The 21,370-nt window shown below is 44.7% G+C and overlaps 1 protein-coding gene across 5 annotated transcripts in view; it reads right to left on the bottom strand.

Annotated features, from left to right (window-relative positions):
• afg2a (AFG2 AAA ATPase homolog A) overlaps window positions 1-21,370 on the bottom strand; it is a 607,544-nt gene that overhangs the window by 478,214 nt on the left and 107,960 nt on the right. For all 5 annotated transcript variants that reach the window (XM_068042637.1, XM_068042646.1, XM_068042657.1 and 2 more), the window contains exon 10: window positions 16,067-16,221. In XM_068042637.1, coding sequence (XP_067898738.1) covers window positions 16,067-16,221 — 155 coding nt within the window. The remainder of the gene's footprint in view (window positions 1-16,066; window positions 16,222-21,370) is intronic.

Genomic DNA, 21,370 nt, shown 5'->3' with positions numbered 1-21,370 from the left:
TCGGTTGAGGAAAAAGGAAGTCATATCAGAAGCACCGTCATGGAGTTGAAGGAGAAGTTGTTCAATGTGAGAACAAGTTCAGCAAGGCGGAGGAGGGTGGTGGTGGATGGGGACTGGTTGGGCCTCTGTTCCAGGAGGAAGCGGAGAGCCCTCAAACCATCCTGGTGGGGGATGGAGGTGTAGAGCGATTGGACGTCCATAGTGAAGAGGAGGCGGTTGGGACCAGGAAACTGGAAATTGTCAAAATGACGTAGGGCGTCAGAAGAGTCACGGATGTAGGTGGGAAAAGACTGGACCAGCGGAGAAAAGATAGAGTCTAGATAGGAACAAATAAGTTCAGTGGGGCAGGAGCAGGCTGACACAATGGGTCTGCCGGGACAGTCCCGTTTGTGGATTTTGGGAAGGAGGTAGAAGCGGGCTGTCCGGGGTTGTGGGACTATGAGGTTGGAAGCTGTAGAGGGAAGATCTCCAGAGCAGATGAGGTCAGTGACAGTCCTTTGGACGGTGGCTTGATGTTCGGTGGTGGGGTCATGGTCCAGAGGGAGGTAGGAAGAAGTGTCCGTGAGTTGGCATTGAGCATCTGCAAGGTAGAGGTCGGTACGCCATACGACAACAGCACCACCCTTGTCTGCAGGTTTGATGACCATGTCGGGGTTAGACCTGAGAGAACGGAGTGCCTCAAGTTCAGAGGGGGACAGGTTAGAGTGAGTGAGTGGGGCAGAGAAATTGAGATGACCAATGTCTCGCCGACAGTTTTCAATGAAGAGATCAAGAGCGGGTAAGAGGCCAGGGGGAGGGGTCCAGGTAGAGGGAGAATGCTGGAGGCGGGTGAATGGGTCTGCTGGTCGGGGGGAGGACTCCTGGTCAAAGAAGTGAGCCCGGAGGCGGAGGCGACGGAAGACGAGCTCAACGTCATGCTGAGCGCGAAATTCATTGACGTGGGGGCGTAAGGGGATAAAACTGAGACCTTTGCTGAGTACAGAACGCTCAGCATCAGACAGGGGGAGGTCAGAGGGTATAGTGAATACACGGCAAGGGGTCAGATCAGAAGGGGTGGGGTCAGAGGGAAGTGAAGCGGAAGGAGAACCTGGAGGAGCATTCGTCCCCATCAGCTGCTGGAGCTTGCGTTCCTTAACACCTGAAAGGAAGAAAAAAAGTTTTTTGTTAATGCGTCGGATGAGACGAAAGATGAAATGAAACTGCGGAGTAGAACAGCTTTGAGATAAGGTGAGGCGGTGCTGCTGGAGAGAGAGGTCCAGTGTGTGTATGTGGCGGCGCATAGCACTGAGTGTGGATCTCAGGATGCGGCGAGAGTAGCAGTCCGAGGAACGTTGTATTTCTCGGAGATACCTGTGATCCTGGGTGGTTTCAAAGCATGATGGGTGAAACTGCAGTTGGAATCCACATGGAATAAGTCGGAGCCGGAGACAGTCACTGAGGAAGGAGATGTGGCTGTGAAAACGAGTTTTGGTAGATACCTTATCAAACACCAGGAGGGAAATAGAAAGCAATGAAGGTGAACAAGGTGAACATGGGTGCTGTGTGGCTTGCAGAGTACATGGTGGTTTTATGTCGTGGAGAACCTTTTATCAATAAGGCATTGCCGTGCATCCCTTGCTCCCTGCTCGCCTGCCATGTGGCGCCTGGATGCTCTCTGTCCTCCCATATGCCTTTCCTGCTGTAAGTCTTCTGCATCCTCATCGTCTGAGGAGTCCTGCTCACGTCTCTTCTTATCCTGCAAGGCCTCCACCCTATTGAGTGCATAGTTGTGCAGAGCACAACAAGCAGCAACTATACGAGCTACCCTTTCCAGTTTGTACTGCAGGACACCACCCGATCTATCCAGGCATTGGAAGCACGTTTTCAGCATGCTGATCACCTGCTCAATGGTGGCTCTTATAGCTCTGTGGCTGCCGTTATATCTCTCCTCTGCATCAGTGGTGTGGTTTCTCGCTGGGGTCGGGAGCCCTGTCTGCAAGTGGTAGCCCTTATCTCCAAGAAGCCACCCCTCGATGTGAGACAGTTCATTGAACAGCAAAGGCAACTGGGACTGGCACAGAATGAAGGCGTCATGGCAGCTGTCTGGAAAGCGGGCACATATTTGCATAAAGTGTTTCCAGTGATCACATACAAGCTGCATGTTGAGCGAGTGGAATCCCTTTCGGTTTACGTACGCAGCTGGTCGCCTGGCAGGAGCCTTGATGGCCACATGGGTGCAGTCTATGACCCGTTGAACCCGTAGGAATCCCACAATGGAGCCAAAACCGATGGCCCTCTGATCCCGGCTCTCAGGGTCTGTTCTGAAGTGGACATAATCATCGGCCCTTCAGTACAGGGCATCGGTGATCTGCTGACTGTGCGAACCCACAAAGGTCTCCGGTGGGTCCCTGAAATGATGCAGAGGCATAGAAGTTGACAGCCACTGTCACTTTGAAGGCCACAGGCATAGGATGTCCACCAAAGCCCATCGGTTGCAGGTCATCATTAAACAGAGCACAGGGATGCGTCACGAGTCTCTCTCGACATCCACAGTCGCCTCTGACACTGGCGCTCAGACATCTGCAGGTATGTCATTCCGGACCTGTAGATGCGCGGCAATCTGTAGTGGCGAGCTCTACTTGGAGGCTGCTGCTGCTCATGACCAGGGGCTTCTGTGTAGGCTGCACCTGCCTGTTGGTTTTGTCTGCAGCGCATATGGCTCCTCACGACAAGCGGATCAATGAATATAGGGCGTACCAACCCCATCTCCAAGTTGCAATTAAACTCGGTTCCTTCACTTTTTCGAAGGTACCTAACAGGGCAAAGAATGATGTTGACTGGTACATCAGGTGCGTTCAGGCATCAACTATGTGGCGTAGCATGGCATTATCCGTCTTAGCTCCCACTAAGTGTGGCACAGTATGACCACATTCAGATCGTAGCAGTTGCATTGATTGGCCCACCAGCCAGATTACCTTTAAAATGCCTACCATTTATGGCACCCTCCCCACACACAGGTTCCTGGAGTGCCATTGTTCCTCAACTCACACAAACATTCAATGGCGCAGAGCTCCCCCCTTTACAGAGGGAGGGTATGCAGTAGCTCCCTTGATGCCTGCAGAGTTGCGCCCCTTATAACGTACGTCCCCACACAACTCCCTACACGTATGAAGAGTTGTGCCCCCAGTTATACCATCCCCCTCCCTTCATGTATGCAGAGTTGTGGCCCCAGTAATACCATCCCTCCTCCCTTCACGTATGCAGAGTTGTGCCCCCAGTAATACCATCCGTCCTCCCACTTCCCTTCATGTATACAGAGTTGTGCCCCCTTTAATGCATTCCCCCTCCCACCTCCCTACATGTAGAGTTGTGCCCCCTTTAATGCATTCCCCCTCCCACCTCCCTACATGTATAGAGTTGTGCCCCCTTTAATGCACTCTCCCTCCAACCTCCCTACATGTATGCAGAGTTGTTCCCCCTTTAATGCACTCCCCCTCCCACCTCCCTACATGTATGCAGAGTTGTGCCCCCTTTAATGCACTCCCCCTCTCACCTCCCTGCAGGACTGCAGAGTTATGCCCCCGTCTTGCCCCACTATCCTTCACAGGCTCCGAGCACTGCAACCTCTGTCCCGCCAGCTTTTATCAGTTGGCAACGAGATGGCAGGTGAGACACGGCCGTTCAGCTGAATATTAGCTTTTTCCAAATTGGCAGCGGGATGCATAATGAGGCAAGGTAAGTAGCACTTTATATACATAGATTTGGCTCTTGTCGCCGAGTGGTGGGGGGGTCCGCTGGCAATATGGGGTGGGCCTCTCCCGCAGGCATTTTTCGGGCCTCCCTGCCACGACCCCCGACGTCGGGGAGCCAGTAAAATTCAGCCCAATATTTCACTATGTTCATTGGAAGTCAGGGACTATAGTTAGTAAAATCAAACTGACAACAATAGTGGTTAGAAAAATACAACAATAGCCATTAAAACATCCCCACACAAACACAGAAGTTTCTTTAAAAATATGCTCGACAAGTAGAAAAAAATAAGCATCTCAGATTGTCAAAAAGGAAATGCTTTTAGCACCAATATTTATCTTGATTCAATTAAAATTTGGAACATGTGCATATAATCATGTCAAAAACACAATGGCCTCAATATTAAAATGAAGATGACCTACGAGCAGGGTGGGTGGAATTGCATGGATGAAACCCGGAAGTCAATTGAGTGAGTTGGAATCTGCGACCTCAATTCATTTGTACCAATTAATTTTGATATCTGGATTTTGCATTTTCAAGCTGTGCGGTGGGCGTGATGCGTACCTGCATGATGTGATCTCAGCAGTACTTGAAGGGGCAGAGTACAAATGGAAACTGGCATAGAGCAAGGGAAGGCCCCAGATTTAAATGATGCATCGGTGGAATTACTCCTGGGTGGTATCTGGAGTAAGAGGGACATACGCTTTCCCAGCAATCAGAGGAAGAAAACCACTGCTCTCACAAAAAAGGTATGGTTGGAGGTCACTTAGGAGGTGAGCAACAAGAGCACTGTGCCCAGGTCTTGGATGCAATGTAGGAATCAGTTTAATGACTTAATCAGGTCAGAAAAAGTGAGTATGTATTCTGATTCAGCTACACCCTGAGCTTTAAGTACCCTGCCACTCTCCTCACTCTGTCTTGCTAAGTGTACTCCATCACTCCTCACACCCATTCAATTTTCAGCAGTACCCAGCCTTCACTTTCTATGCACTTCCCATTTATCTGTCCACTGTTGTCACTCATCTCAAGTCCTTATGCAAGGTGATGCATCTATTTCATAGTTACCCTACTGTATTCATGAGTTAAATACCTCAACTTCATTCATAAGTCTGTTTTTTCACCCCTTGTAGGAGAGAGTGCAAACCACAAGGGAAAAGGAGTGGACTGGAAGTGGCCTGCCACAAATAAGGCAGCTCGCTAATGCACAGGCGGAAGCCCTGAAGATAAGTGGCATGTCTGCATCTGTTTCAATCAGAGATGGAGAAACATGGAGCTCCCAGATAGCTGGTGACAGAATTACAAATGTCTCTGACACAGATATACTGACTTCATTTCATCAATGATGGAACTATGAGAAGATTGAGTATGGCGATTGTCAAGATTGAGACTTTCCCTTTCTTTTGTCTTCCAGGGCCTTCACATTTACAGCTAGTGTTGCAGGACACGCACGAGGATGAAGCCTCAGAGGACCTCACTCCTTCTGACGGTGCACCCTCAAAATCTACAGGTATGCAGTAGTGTAGATACTCGCACTTTGGTGGGTCCACATACAGTTAATTGGATTGTCACCTGGTGATGCACACCACATAAATGAGCATGAGTAGATACTCGTGGTAGGACAGCTGTGGAGAGTCAGGGAGTGCAATCCTGTCCAAGCTCTGCTCATCTGGACACAGATGTTGAACCCCAGGACCACCATCGAGAAGGAAAATGCTAGAGATCCAATAGCAGCTTTGCCAAGTACTGCCCAAAATGCTCCAGACACTGCACATTAATGGACAGGATGGAGGAATCCAACTCGATTGCTAGTGGATTGGTGGTACAAGGAATTGCAAGAATATCTGCTACAGAGAGAGTGGCCGTCTCCATGGCACTTTAAGCACGGCTCTGAAAAGAGTCCATGCAGGCCATGACCACAGCCATGCAGGAGATGTCTGCTGTCTTAAACAGGATGACAGATACCTTAGCCGTGGCCTGATCGCCATCGTTGGTCTTCAACAGAGTGGTAGGCGTGATGTGGCACTGGTCCAGGAGAAGGATGACGGTGAAAGAATACATGGAAGTGGGAACTCCACTCAAAGTGCTCCCACTTCTTAATCATTTCTCATCCACCACCACAACCCCCCCACCGTCACCCCCCCCAATCCTGCCAGTATCCTACATGCTGCCTCATCTCCTGATGGTCGAGTCCACCCCTGCACAGCTGCAAGAGGAGCAGTCCTTAGCAGGGCTCTCAGAGGCCCCAAAATCCAGATGGTGTAGGCCAAAAGCATCTCAGCAGTCAGTGTAGGGATCTGAGCAGCCTGCCCTCTACCTCTGCTGAAGTTGCACAGAATGCACCACGTAATAGTGATAGAAAATGCAAGGTCAAGAAATTGTAATTCATCAAGGGCACGAACCTGGGTTTTGACAAAATATTATGTTGTTAAGTTTCCTTTTTTTATTTAATGGCACATAAAATTTATTGATTAGCACCACTATTGCCCATTATTGTGTTCCAAGTGGTAGCTCATCCTTTCACTTGTTTCATGATGAATTCCAAGACTCATTGGGCAGAAATGCAATGGGTGGGTGAGTGGTTTAAGAACTGTTTAGTGCAGTGGCAGGGCAGTCCAGGTGGTAGGAATAAACCACAGGATTTCATTTGTTGCACACTGTGAACCTTTGCAATATTGGGGCATCCCTAGCATCCTGGGCAGCAATGTACATGATTAATCTGATAATGGCTTCCCTATCTTCATCCTCCTCCCCCTGCTCCTCCACGATGTTCTCCACGTCCAAAGATGAATGATGAGCCCCTTCATCCTCCTCTACCTGCAATCTTTTCTACTGCCCAATGTTGTGCTGTACACAACACACCATTATTATTCTGGAGACCTACGCTGCAAGTACTGAAGGGTGTCTCCAGATCTACCTAGACAGCGGAAGCGCATATTCAACATTCCAATGGCTTGCTCAATGACACATCTGGTGGACATGTGGCTCTGGTTGTAGCATTCCTGTGCCTTATTGCTGGGTTTCCTCACAAATGTCATGAGCCAAGAGTGAAGGCTGCATCCCTTGTCTGCTACAAGCCAGCCCTCAAGTCTGCCTCCAGGAAAGTAAAGATCTGGAATGTTTGACACCCCTCTGCATGAAATAATGAAATCTCTGACTTCAGCAAGTAGGTTTCTTGCTGGCATCCAAATGGGCCTCCATTAAACCCAGAAATGGGTGCCTCGGAGCTAGGTTGCATTTTTGTTCCAAAAGTCAAAAATTGTAACCCCCAACTGCTCCCAACCCACCTAATTTTGGGGGTTAAAATTCCCCCCCAATAGACTTTGACAGCATGAGGCTTCCTGGGAAAAAAAGAGTGGTAGGTAGTGCACTTAACTCAGATTTCAAATCCCCATACAGCCCTTAAACCATCATTCTTCTCCAATGAAAAAACAATTATGCCTTTCACCTCTTTTTACATTATCAAACCTGAATTCAACCTGCTGGATTATCCTGACTGGCCTAATTACTGTACTTCATGCTCACTGTATCTTTGTCACAATATTTCTTCACTTACAGTCATTATAGCCAACAAGTTTGCCAGCAGCTTTCATGAAATACTCTATATCAATTCAAATACAAATCAAGGCAATTATTTGAAAATTGTCATAATTGATGTCGTGTTAAATACCACTCTCCAATTACTCAATCCCCTCACATATATGAGTTCAGGACTCTTTCACGAGTGCAGTGCTCACATGCATTAGTGGTACGAAATGTTCCAACATCAGAGGAACAGGAATACTGAGAATAATAGAGAAAAAGCTATTGAGAAAATCCAACAAGCTGAAAAACAATTACTTGGCTTTGAGTTCCCTCTTTAGACCTTCCCTCACTAACATTTGGCACTTCACAGTACATAATATACAATTTCCTTTCAGAAATGGTGGATGGTTCCTACTAAGATGTAGGTACAACCAGTTTTTAGCCAGTTAATGGATTCCATCATGTTCTTGGATTGGTGGGCAAGCATGAAGGCATAATACTAAATCACACAGGACAATATTCTTTCAACATGAAGCATGAAAGCATGCAAGTAATTGCCAACTTCTGTGGCTCCTCTCAAAGTTCCTTTACTGTGACTCAGTCAATCTGGCCAATGCTCTTTTAACAAAGAGACTGAATGGCTCCTTGGCTTAAAGATCTGGATTTTGATATTTCTGCACCACCTCAAAACACCACAGGAGCACAAATACAATAAAGTACTTTGTATACACAAATCACAGTTAAAATATATTTCAGCATCCTGAAGCAATGGGTGAGAATTTTTCCTGCGTGTTGCAAGATGCACAATATCAATATGCACTTTTTTGACTAACTGGGTCACAGGTCGCTGAAATAGCATTGCAAATTACCATGAAGAATCAAGTCACACGTCTGGTCTGTGCAACATGCAACATAATCTTGAGTTTAGTTTAGTTTAGAGATACAGCACTGAAACAGGCCCTTCGGCCCACCGAGTCTGTGCCGACCATCAACCACCCATTTATGCTAATCCTACTCTAATTCCATACTCCTACCACATCCCCATCTGTCCCTATATTTCCCTACCACCTACCTATACTAGGGGCAATTTATAATGGCCAACTTACCTATCAACCTGCAAGTCTTTGGCATGTGGGAGGAAACCGGAGCACCTGGAGGAAACCCACGCAGACACAGGGAGAACTTGCAAACTCCACACAGGCAGTACCCAGAATTGAACCCGGGTCCCTGGAGCTGTGAGGCTGCGGTGCTAACCACTGCGCCACTGTGGTTACATTCAGTAAGTAATAATAAATGGAAAAATAAAGACAGGTGAATGATGTGCGCTGTTATTAATGTACAAATTGACCAGAAACATGTAGCAAGTAACAGATACCCTGTGAATTATGAATCACAACTGGTTACTGGTCGACTTGTTAGGTTCGTGAAAATGGCATCTCGCCCTCAACCTCCCCATGATTTTCATGAAGTTGCTATATTTGCACATGAATTGCTCATTAAACTTGCCACGAAAAGTTAAATCTATGAATTAAGTACCCTTGTAATGACATGATAATTGTTAATGACTGCCCCCAGTCTGGCCCTGAAAGTGAACAATTAAAAATGTGGACTCTAATTCCTTCAGGTTATGAATTGAAGCAAGATTTTAAAAAGTCAAATTTAAAATTGTTTTCTCTTTTTCCTCTCTCTCTTAATGCAATCTTTCTTCCCCATTATTTTTTCTTCTATACCTGATTTGACAATGAATTCATCCACTCTTAAGTCTTTCCTCAATTTATTTCTCAATCTTTTAATCTCATAGGTTAAAGAGATGCACACTTTGTCCCTTTGTCCATCAAGGTCCCAGATGCCCTGTTGCCCTCGCTGAGCATTTATCAACAACTTTGTGGGCAAGATCTTTTAAAACCTTCAACGTGCAAGAACAGGGCAAACGATGAGCTGCCTGCTCCAGCAAAATCTAGGCCATTATTTTACATGACTTTTATTTTGAAATAGAGAGTGAGCTGTACAGATTAGTCATATCTGTGGAATAAAAATAGTTTCAAACTGGCAATCATTCAGATCCTGTTCATACAACACATGCAATTAATTTCCTTTCATTACAGGGGCAATTTTCCTTTGTTACTGCTATTTGAAAACAGAGTTCTGATTCCATTGTTGTTGAGCTGCTGCCGGACAAACTTTGGCACAGGCTTATACTTGGTCAAGTAATGTAGTGCCATGCAACCCTCTGTGCAAGACATAATGTCCTCTAGGGAAGGAAATCTGCTGTCCTCACCTGGTCTGGTCTGCATGTGACACCAGACCCACAGCAATGTGGTTGACTCTTAATACCCTCTGAGATGGCCTATTAAGCCACTCAGGTGTATCAGACCGCTACAAAGTCAATAAGGAATGAAACCAGACGGACTACGCTGCATCAACCAAGGCACCTGAAATGACAATGGCAAACCCAGCCCTGTTGACCCTGCAAAGTCCTCCTCACTAACATCTGGGGGCTTGTGCCAAAGTTTGGAGAGCTGTCCCACAGACTAGTCAAGCAGCATCCTGACATAGTCATACTCATAGAATAATGGGGCGGCACAGTGGTGCACTGGTTAGCACCGCAGCCTCACAGCTCCAGGGACCCGGGTTCAATTCTGGGTACTGCCTGTGCAGAGTTTGCAAGTTCTCCCTGTGACCGCGTGGGTTTTCGCCGGGTGCTCCGGTTTTCTCCCACCGCCAAAGACTTGCAGGTGATAGGTAAATTGGCCATTGTAAATTGCCCCTAGTACGTAGGTGGTAGGGAATATGGGATTACTGCAGGGTTAGGATAAATAGGTGGTTCTTAGTCGGCACAGACTCGGTGGGCCGAAGGGCCTGTTTCAGTGCTGTATCTCTAAATAAAAAAAATAAATAAAAAAATAAAATATCTTACAATGGTCCCAGACACCGCCATCACCATCCCCAAGTATGTCCTGTCCCACCGGCAGGCCAGACCCAGCAGAGGTGGCGGCACAGTGGTATACAGTCGAGAGGGAGTTGTCCTGGGAGTCCTCAAAGTTGACCCTGGACCCCATGAAATCTTATGGCATCAGGTCAAACACGGGCAAAGAAACTTCCTGCTGATTACCACCTACCGTCGCCCCTCAGCTGACGAATCGGTACTCCTCCATGTTGAACTCCACTTGGAGGAAGCACTGAGGGTGGCAAGGGCGCAGAATGTACTCTGGGTGAGGGACTTCAATGTCCATCACCAGGAGTAGCTCAGTAGCACCATTATTGACCGAGCTGGCCGGGCCCTAAAGGACATAGCTGCTGGACTAGGTCTGCAGCAAGTGGTGAGGGAATCAACACGAGGGAAAAACATACTTGACCTTGTCCTCACCAATCTGCCTGTCGCAGGTGCATCTGTCCATGACAGTATTGGTAGGAGTGACCACCGCACAGTCCTTGTGGAGATGAAGCCCTGTCTTCACATTGAGGATACCCTCCATCGTGTTGTGTGGCACTACCACCATGCTAAATGGGATAGACTTCGAACAGATCTAGCATTGCAAAACTGGGCTTTCATGAGGGCCATCAGCAGCAGCAGAACTGTACTCAACCACAATCTGTAACCTTATGGCCCGGCATATCCCCCACTCTACCATTACCATCAAGACGGGGGATCAACCCTGGTTCAATGAAGACTGCAGGACAGCATGCCAGAAGCAGCACCAGGCATACCTCAAAATGAGGTGTCAACCTGGTGAAACTATAACCTAGGACTACTTGCATGCCAAACAGCATAAGCAGCATGCAACAGACAAAGCTAAGCGATCCCACAACCAACAGATCAGATCGAAGCTCTGCAGTCCTGCCACATGCAGTCGTGAATGGTGGTGGACAATTAAACAACTAACAGGAGGAGGTGGCTCCACAAATATCCCATCCTCAATGATGGGGGAGCCCAGCACATCAGTGCAAACAATAAGGCTGAAGCATTTGCAACAATCTTCAGCCAGAAGTGCCGAGTGGATGATACATCTTGGCCTCCTCCTGAAGTCCCCAGCATCACAGATGCCAGTCTTCAGTCAATTCAACTAACTCCGTGTGATATCAAGAAACGACTGAAGGCACTGGATACTGCAAAGACTATGGACGCTGACAAGATATTGCAAGGTATTGAAGACCTGTGCTCCAGAACATGCCATGCCCCTAGCCAAGTTGTTGCAGTACAGCTACAACACTAGCATCAACCCGGCAATGTGGAAAATTGCCCAGGTATGTCCTGTGCACAAAAAGTAGGACAAATCCAACCTGGCCAATTACCGCCCCATCAGTCTACTCTCGATCATCAGTAAAGTGATGGAAGGTGTCGTCAACAGTGCGATCAAGCAGCACTTGCTTAGCAATAACTTGCTCAATGACACTCAGTTTGGGTTTCGCCAGAGCCACTCAGCTCTTGACCTCATTACAGACTTGGTTCAAACATGGACAAAAGAGCTGAACTCAACAGGTGAAGTGAGTGACTGCCCTTGATATCAAGGCAGCGTTTGACCGAGTGTGGCATCAAGGAGCCCTAGTAAAACTGGAGTCAATAGGAATCAGGGAGAAAACACTCTGCTGGTTGGTGTCATACCTAGCACAAAGGATGATGGTTGTGGTTGTTGGAGGTCAATCAGCTCAACTCCAGGATATCACTGCAGGAGTTCCTCAGGGTAGCCCAACCATCTTCAGCTGCTTCACCAATGACCTTCCTTCCATCATAAGGTCAGAAGGGGGATGTTCGTTGATGATTGCACAAAGTTCAGCATCATTCGTGACTCCTCAGATACTGAAGCAGTCCATGTAGAAAGGCAGCAAGACCTGGAAAATATCCAGGCTTGGGCTGATAAGTAGCAAGTAACATTCTGTGCCACGCAAGTGTCAGGCAACGAATATCTCAAACAAGAGAGAATCTAACCACTTCCCCTTGACTTTCAATGGCATTACCATCGCTGAATCCCCCACTATCAACATCCTGGAGTTACCATTGACCAGAAACTAAACTGGACTGGCCACATAAATACCATGGCTACAAGAGCAGGTCAGAGGCTAAGAATTCTGCAGCAAGTAACTCACCTCCTGACTCCCCAAAGCCTGTCCACCATCTACAAGGCACAAGACAGGAGAGTGATGGAATCACTCTCCACTTGCCTGGACAGGTGCAGCTCCAACAACATTCAAGAAGCTCGAAACCATCCAGGACAAAGCAGCCCACTTGTTTGGCAACCCATCCACAAACATTCACTCCCTCTACCACCGATGCACTGTGGCAGCAGTGAGTACCATCTACAAGGTGCGCTGCAGCAACGCACCAAGGCTCCTTAGACAGCACCTTCCAAACCCATGACCTCTACCACCTGGTATACAAAAGCAGCAGTTGCATGGGAACACCACCACCTGCAAGTTCCTTTCCAAGCCACACATTATCCTGACTTGGAACTATATCGCTGTTCCTTCACTGTTATTGGGTCAAAATCCTGGAACTCCCTTCAATAGCACTGTGGGTATACCTATCCCACATGAACTGCAGCAGTTCAAGGCAGGGGCTCTCCACCTGCTTCTCAAGGGCAATTAGGGATGCCCAATAAATGCTGGCATAGCCAGCGATGCCCACATCCCACGAATGAATAAAAAAATCATGCAGATGCTCATAGAGCAGATGTAACTCAGTGCCACCCATTATCCTATAAATAAAAATGCCACCCATTTACCACCCCCAGCATATAACTCAATGTCAGCCACCTATTACCCTATATATAAAAGCCACAGTCACCCATACGTTATCCTTTAATGTAATCCAATGCCATACGTCTGCTATCCCACTGGCAGCACCGAATATACGTAACTCTGTCACCTGTGTACCCTGACTGTGAGCCACATACAAGGTAGCTATCATCTTCTATATAATTTACTACAGAATAATGGAACTGGAAAACTCAAAGCAGTTTGAATATATTTAGCATTTTGAATACCAAACCAACCACAGACATTCATTTTTTTCCTTCATCAAAAGACAAGTCAGCTTCTTCCATTTTCACCATAAAAAACAATTTTGGAATCTGGTTCAAAGTAATATATCAATAAATCTCTCTAATCAAGCACTCTTCCTACTGAATCACACTGTAAGGTTGTCACAAAAGGCAAAAAAATATGATTAGTTCAAATAATCACTGCCTGTTAACTGCTGATTGGCTCAAATATCCCATTGCCTAAATGTCAATCAAAATATAATTCCATTCATTGGACATGTAAGAAAAATTATCCATCATCATAAGCAACTACCACAAAACAAATTAATCAGTTTGGTCATTTTATCCCCCAGTGCCAACAAATCCCATAAAACCAACAATTCAAATCCCTCAAAATATTGTCATTTGACTACAGGAATGTTGTGATTTGTGCCCCTGATGAGAATATAAAGAAGAGGGCAGTTGGGTCAAGCTATTGACTTTGCTTGGAACTTCAGTTCTTGGCTTAGACTTTATTGTCCTTTTTTTGTGTCTTAAAACCTAGAAAGTTGCACAACCTGAGACCTGATCTTCTGCCCATGCATTAGTGAAAGTTTCACAGTCATCATCCCTTTCCCCAAAAGTACCCTTAATATCGCAAACTTCTGCCCCATCTCCAACTTCTGTTACCTCTCAAGTCTTTAAACAGATTTTCACCTTCCAAATCCCTGCCCATCTTTCCCACCAGTCCGTGTTTGAATCTCACCAATCAGATTTCCGCCCCTGCCACAGCAATGAAACAGCCCTCGTAAAAGTCACAAATGACATCCACTGTGACTGTGATGCATTATCCTTGCTCAGCTTTCCCAACAACCCTCAACATGGTCGACCACAACATCTTTCTCCAATGCCACTCCTCTTTTGTTCAGCTGAGTGGGACTACCCTCACGTGTTTCCATTCTTAACATAGCCAATCACAGGCAGACCATCTCCAATAATGACTGCTCTTCTGGCCCCTGCCCACTACCTCTGGAGCTCCCCTAAGGATCTATCCTTGGCCCCCTTGTCATGGCATGATATGGGGTCAGCTTCCAAATAGACACTGAGGACACCCAGCACTGCATTTCCACCAGTTGTCCTGTGCTGTTTGTTATAGAGTCCTGCTTCAGCTTCCAGTTAAACACTGTGAAGACTGAGGTTACAACTCTGCAACCTCACCTCTGATTTCAGTCAGGTTGGCGAACCTCAGGAAAGATATATTCCCTTTACAGGGGTGCAATGCAGATTCACTAGAATGATGCCAGGGCTTAAAGGTTTAAATTAGGATGCCAAGTTGCATAAACTTGGCTTTTATTTTCTTGAGTTTAGATGGGTGGCACAGTGGCGCAGTGGTTAGCACCGCAGCCTCACAGCTCCGTTCGGTTCTGGGTACTGCCTGTGTGGAGTTTGCAAGTTCTCCCTGTGACCACGTGGGTTTCCGCCGAGTGCTCCAGTTTCCTCCCACAGCCAAAGACTTGCAGGTTGATAGGTAAATTGGCCATTGTAAATTGCCCCTAGTGTAGGTAGGTGGTAGGAGAATGGTGGGGATGTGGTAGGGAATATGGGATTAATGTAGGATTAGTATAAATGGGTGGTTGTTGGTCGGCACACACTCAGTGGGCCGAAGGGCCTGTTGCAGTGCTGTATCTCTCGATGACTCTATGACTCTAAACAACATGTTTAAAATAATAAAGAAATTCAATGGAGTAATGCAGGGGGAATACAGGTGGAAGAAATACAGAGCAAGAGGGTACAACCTTGAAATGAGAGCTAGGCCATTGAAGAGTGAAATAAGGAAGCACTTTTTCAATACAAAGGTAGTGGAAACCTGGAACTCATTCCCCCAAAAGGCTGTGGATGATGGGTTCATTTAAATTTTCCAGACTGAGATCAATAGATTTTTGCAGGGTAAAGAGATCAAGAGTTAAGAAGCGAAGGCAGGTTAATGTGGTTGGGATAATCAGTCATGATCTAATCGAGTACCAGAACAGCCTCGAGGATCTGAATGGCCTACTCTCCTTTCCCACACTTGTTGTCTTTCTTACCCCCACTTTCCCATCTCTTCCTCTCCCCTACCACACTCCTCCATTTCCCAACTTTTCCCGCTGCTCCACTCCCCGACTCTGCTGATACAAAGGAGGTTTTAGTATGCAAGATGTACTTGGAAATTAAAATGCCTTCCCTATAAATTCTAGTAATCAATAGATCACGACGTCAAAATGGCTTCCTTTAAAAAAATAAATAATTTTGAGCTACACGTTGCACTGGTACTCCAAAAAGGTGTACTTAAACCATTATTATTTATTGAATGACCTAACCTGCACATGCATCAGCCAGTATAAGGTTCAATGTTCTGCAGCATACCTACCAGATAGTCCACCAAACCAAATTCCAGGTGCACCAGAACTGGAGTTTTGAGCAAACAGAATTTAAAAAAAAAATGAAATTGAAGGTCCTTAAATGTTTTGCTCATTTAAGCAAAACACTAAAAAGTGTCTCCTTGCAGCAAACTAAAAATGAAAAACAACCCAGCATCATTTTTTTTTAAATACTACAAAATCATAAAATAACTTGCCTTCCAATATAAAAGTTACACAAAATTACAATCTCTTCCGGAAATCACAAGACTAACATTTGTTTCCTCCTTTCTATTCTGGAGATACTGATATTTAACATCTACACATTCTTCCCTAAGATAATATGGGAGTTTCCTCCCAAAATAAGCCATTTGTTTCTTCCTTGGCAAGTGAGCCTGGAAGCTAAAAGTAACACTTTGCAACATATACAGATATTATTTCTCTGTTGTAGTAATAACTTACTTTTGGCACATCAATAGCCACCTCCCTCATGGCACTAGGCCTGACATCATTCATCGCTTGCAGGAAATCATTAAAAGTTATCTTCACTGACTCAGCCACCATACTATCTGAAGGGTTAGTGCATTCTCCAAGTGCCCGACGCAAGGCATGCAGACCTGTCAGAAAGAAAAGCATTTTTATGGGTTACCCATTTTCTCTGGACATTACATTTTTCTTTACAAATTAGTCTCATTAATTCCAATTCATCTGCTATGATATTTCTCAAACTTTGCAAAATAATTTTAAAATGCACTATATAACTTAAATATCACTGATGTCTACTTCAAACTATTAAGAAGTGAATTATGTTCAATGCAAACACTTAAATAATTATTGCATAACACATCAAGTCAATGCAAATCAGCAATAGCTTATTCAAATAGTGTGTTCATCAATAGCATTATTTTAGAAAGAACAGAATAGAGTGGCAGTTCACAGATATGAATCTGTGATTCAAACACAAGTTATCAGTCTTAACCAATATTAAGCACTGGAGTTAGGTGGAGATTTGGCACTCTTCTTCAGAAAGGAAGTAAAGGATAGCTGGGAAGCACAGCAGGTTCGACACTGGTGTTTCATTCCTATGATTTTGGCTCAAATTCAACAAGACTGAGATGGACGTCTGTCTGTTAAGGATCTGATATACAATGAATTTGGACAATCTCAATCCAGTTCCTCATATGTGTGGACCTAAGCACAAAACTGTCACTAACTGGCAATATAACTCAGGCAGATGGAAGCATATTTCATGTAGGAAATGGAAAACATGCCACACTGCTACAGTCATCTTCTGAGGTTGGATCTCGCATATTGATGGGGAAGAGAAAAGGGAGCTTTTCTCTGTATCTGACATAACTGATTTCACTGTACTTGGAACCTGAAATATGAAGATCTTCATTTCCCAGCACTAATATCCCTCACTTTGAAAAGTACAGGTTTTTTTAAAGAAAATAAAACTGAAGGAATTTCACCCACAGGCTGCTTCTAAATAATTCTTCTTAGGGTGGCACAGTGGCACAGTGGTTAGCACCGCAGCCTCACAGCTCCAGCGACCCGGGTTCAATTCTGGGTATTGCCTGTGCGGAGTTTGCAAGTTCTCCCTGTGACCGCGTGGGTTTTCGCCGGGTGCTCTGGTTTCCTCCCACTGCCAAAGACTTGCAGGTTGATTGGCCATTATAAAAATTGTCCCTAGTATAGGTAGGTGGTAGGGGAATTAAGAGAAGGTGGGGATGTGGTAGGAATATGGGATTAATGTGGGATTAGTATAAATGGGTGGTTGATGGTCGGCACAGACTCGGTGGGCCGACGGGCCTGTTTCAGTGCTGTATCTCTAAATAAATAAATAAATATGCAGCTTTTGGTATCTAGTGATAGAGCTGCATAAGCAAAGACCTAAACTTTCAGCTATAAGTGATGTGTGGTGTCCTAAAATTGTCTTTGCCCTTACTTCATTTTCATTTCTTTCCCACTTTTGAAGATAAAGATTGTATTCAGGTATGATACCATGGCTGCCAGCATAAATGACCTCTTCCGAAACACTGAGTGCAGAAAGAGTTGGCAGGGTTTTTGAGCATGGACAAGATTGGGCAGCATCACAGCCAATCCTTATCCTACCTTTGCTTGATGCCTATATGCTCACTTTCTAACAGTGGTTACCAAATGGGAATAGGCTGATTTCAACCCCCGCCCCCCCCCCCCACTTCACCCCGCCCCCACCAACGCTCCTGTTGCATTGAGGCCAACTATAATGCCCCTACTGTTGTACCGGCTGCGATCAGCCTAATACAACACAGACCACTGATTAATTTTCAAAATGTATATATACACCTTTAGAAATTATTCTCTGTTCCTTAAAATGTGACTTACTTGCATAGTTTTCCACATCAGTTAATGGTTTCTGTGGAATATATAGACTGGAATTTCCTGAAAACACAACAGCGTATGAATGGCACACGCTGTTATTAATTTGTAAATTAGCCAGCAACTTGCAGCAAGGAAGAAATATCCCACAAATTATGAATCGCCATGGGTTGCTAGACTGCTACCACTCCACCATTAGCTTAGTGAAAATGGCAGCTTCCCCCTTAAACTCCCCATGAGTTACGTGAAGTTGCTGTCTGTTCACATTAATTGCCCATTAAACCTGCCACGTAAAGTTAAATCTAGTAATTAATAGCGTAAGTACCCTTTTAACAAAGTGATCATAGCCCAGAAAGAGAACGATTTAATCTGGAGTCGCATTCCTTCAAGTAGTGAACTCTTATTGGAGACTTAAATAATGTCAGATTTTAAATTTAACAAAACTTTCTTTTGCTTCATATCTCTTTTTTCTCTCTTAATTCAATCTTTCCTTCTCATTATTTATCTTTCTGTATCTGATTTGACATTGAATTCACCCACTCTAATTCACCCTGCTTCTCAGTCCTTTGTTTATTTCTCAATCTTTAGTTAAGCAGATACACTGTTGGTCCTGCACTCTGTAAGGACCCAGATGCCCTGCTGCTCTCTCCATGCTGTTATCAGCTGGCACTTCCAGCAACTTAAAGGGCAAATCATTTTTGTGCTGAAGGGTGCAGAAGAAAGTCTAACTAACTGGGTACGTTGTATGATGCCCTGCTCCAGCAAATTCAAGACCATCATTTTAAAAAGTTAGAACAAAGTATGGGCTGGCATACTAGGTTAGCAGATTATTCTTTCTTCACTAAACCCTGTAAAGGGTTAAAAATCTCCTTTATCTGTTGGCTGCAAGGCTCCTACTTCATGAGTTTGAGCCAACTCTAGCCAATTTCTCGCCGATATGGCCCCACAACATAAAACTGCTCCTAATTGAAACATATAAGATCCTGAGCGGACTTGACAGGGTGGATGTTGAAAGGATGTTTCCCCTTGTGGGAGAGACTAAAACTCGGGGGCACCGTTTAAAAATAAGGGGTCTTCCATTTAAGACAGAGATGAGGAGAAATTTTTTCTCTGAGGGTCATGAGTCTGTGGAACTCTATTTCTTGGAGAGCAGTGGAGGCAGGGTCATTGAATGTTTTTAAGGCAGAGGTAGACAGATTCTTGACAAACAACGGAGTCAAAGGGTATCGGGGTAGGCAGGAAAGTGGAGTTGAGTCCACAGATAGATCAGCCATGATCTTAAAGAATGGCAAACAGGGCTCAGTAGTTCGTATGTTCGTATGTAATTCAGCATTAACCGACAATCTCACTATAAGATGCTACAAGGCTGACTGGTGTGGGAAAACAAAATAGTTTCAATGCTGCAACAAGAGGTATTCTTCAAGGTTGGCACAGCTAGAGGGAGCTTTATTCTGCATCTAATCAAGCTTTTTGTGACACGGGAGTGCTCAATGCCACCCGAAAGTTGAAGTGTTCCAATTCCAGTTTCAGTACTGACATCCCTCACTTGATAAGTGTGAAAGGTCACCTCAAATAGATTTTTTTTTTAAAGTAGCACAACCTTTGAAAATTTTAGGGCTACATTTTCTTCTATTTGCTCATTTTGTGAAAAATAGGCACCGCTTTTAAACAAGGACATTTTTACTCTAAAAATATGGCTTTTGGTGTTTTTTTAAAAATGTTAAAATGTGTTTCCTACTTCACATTTAAATGTTGTGATATTTGCTCCCAATGCCATTAAGCACACTTACTGAGTATCTGATAGGTTGCCCTATACTCGCCATTATCTCTGGAAAAACTGTTCATGACGCAGATATCTGACATAATACGGCTTAATTGTTGGAAAATTTTATTTTACGTATTCATTATTCACATTGATTATTGGGTGTTGACCTTCCATAAAATAGATAATTAACGAACAAAGATGTTGATAAGAACTTAACTGTATAAACCATGGCTGTAAACTGGTAATACTTCACCCTTTTTCTACTTAAAGTTGTAAGTCATAATCCTCAAAAGATTTTTCTTTTTTAAAAAAAACATTTCCCGCACCAGTACGTTCTTCCTCCACAAATATATCTCCCTCTGCTCCTGAAGGTGCTGACTTATGCTAGAGTATGGTTAGATGGTACAGGTTGCCCTCTGGCAACTAATAGCCAAGCCTGATCTTGCCCTGAGCCAACATCCACACACATGCATTTTCAGCAGGCATCAGTGTATAACAAATCAGGAGTGAAAACGCTGCCTGATATTCCCCCACCCTAAATCTAAGAGAGGTCAATTGTTGCACTACCCAGTTTGAGATGAGCAATAGAAGCCAGGAACATTACTTAGACCATCAGCTCTGTACGGAACACACTGTTCAGCAACTGAGACTTTGAAACAGCTAGCACAATAATATTTATGATGAGATTTTCAAACAGCATTATCGAGAAATAAATTACTTGTTTTTCACATCTTTTTTACGTTTTTGCTGGAAAACAGGCTACAGGGTTGAATTAGGCTTATCACACCATCACATTCAATTTTAAATATTAGATAGGTATATCAATAGATTCATCAAAGTTCACTCCTTGCTGTCTGTTTTTCCCTCATCAGAAACTAAAAATATTGAAACTGAAAAGGTGTGTGGTTCAGTTTCGGTAGCTCGATTTGTATGGCTGCCCCACGCAAATGCAGCACTGTTATTCTCACGCTTACACAGTGACATCAACGATTTTCCTTTTCCATTCAACTGAGACATCAGAAATGGTAAAAGCATTTTTTTCATATTTCCAGCAACAGGCCTTGCACAGTGACTGAGATACAAACTTAAAACTGCAAGTCTTGGAACACAAGAGCACAAGGAGCAGGAGTGGACCATATGGCCTCTTGAGCCTGCTCCTCCATTCAATATCATCGTGGCTGATCTTCTGCTTCATCTTCACTTTCCCCATATCCCTTGATTCCTGGAGAGATCAAAAATGTATCTTTCCCAGCCTTGAATAGTTACGCCAATGTGTTTTGTTGAATGATAATTTTCTTTGGTCCACTGGCTGGAGATAGGAATTTGTTTTTTTTAAAAAAAGAGACATTTTAAAAAGACAAGCTGCCAGCAAAGTCATCCTTTCAGCTTAAGATGATCACCTAGTTTGCAATACTGTATCCTATACTGCAAAGGACTGTCAGGAGAGAGAGAGAGAAAATGTCTGCTAATTTCCTGGCCAGAACCACGGCCCAGAAAGTTTAAAGGAACTACCTGTTCTCTCAGCAAGCAGAGAAATACTGCTAACTGCTCTGTTTGAATGACTGAGTATCTGTCATGTGACAAGCCCCTCCCCATCTGTGGTTTTAAGCTAATGTTTTCTCTGCAGCAGAGGAGAAGCA

The sequence above is a fragment of the Heterodontus francisci genome, chromosome 1 (genome assembly GCF_036365525.1).
Source record: "Heterodontus francisci isolate sHetFra1 chromosome 1, sHetFra1.hap1, whole genome shotgun sequence".
In the NCBI taxonomy this organism is placed as follows: Eukaryota; Metazoa; Chordata; class Chondrichthyes; order Heterodontiformes; family Heterodontidae; genus Heterodontus; species Heterodontus francisci.
This window is presented reverse-complemented; position numbering and strand designations above follow the sequence as displayed.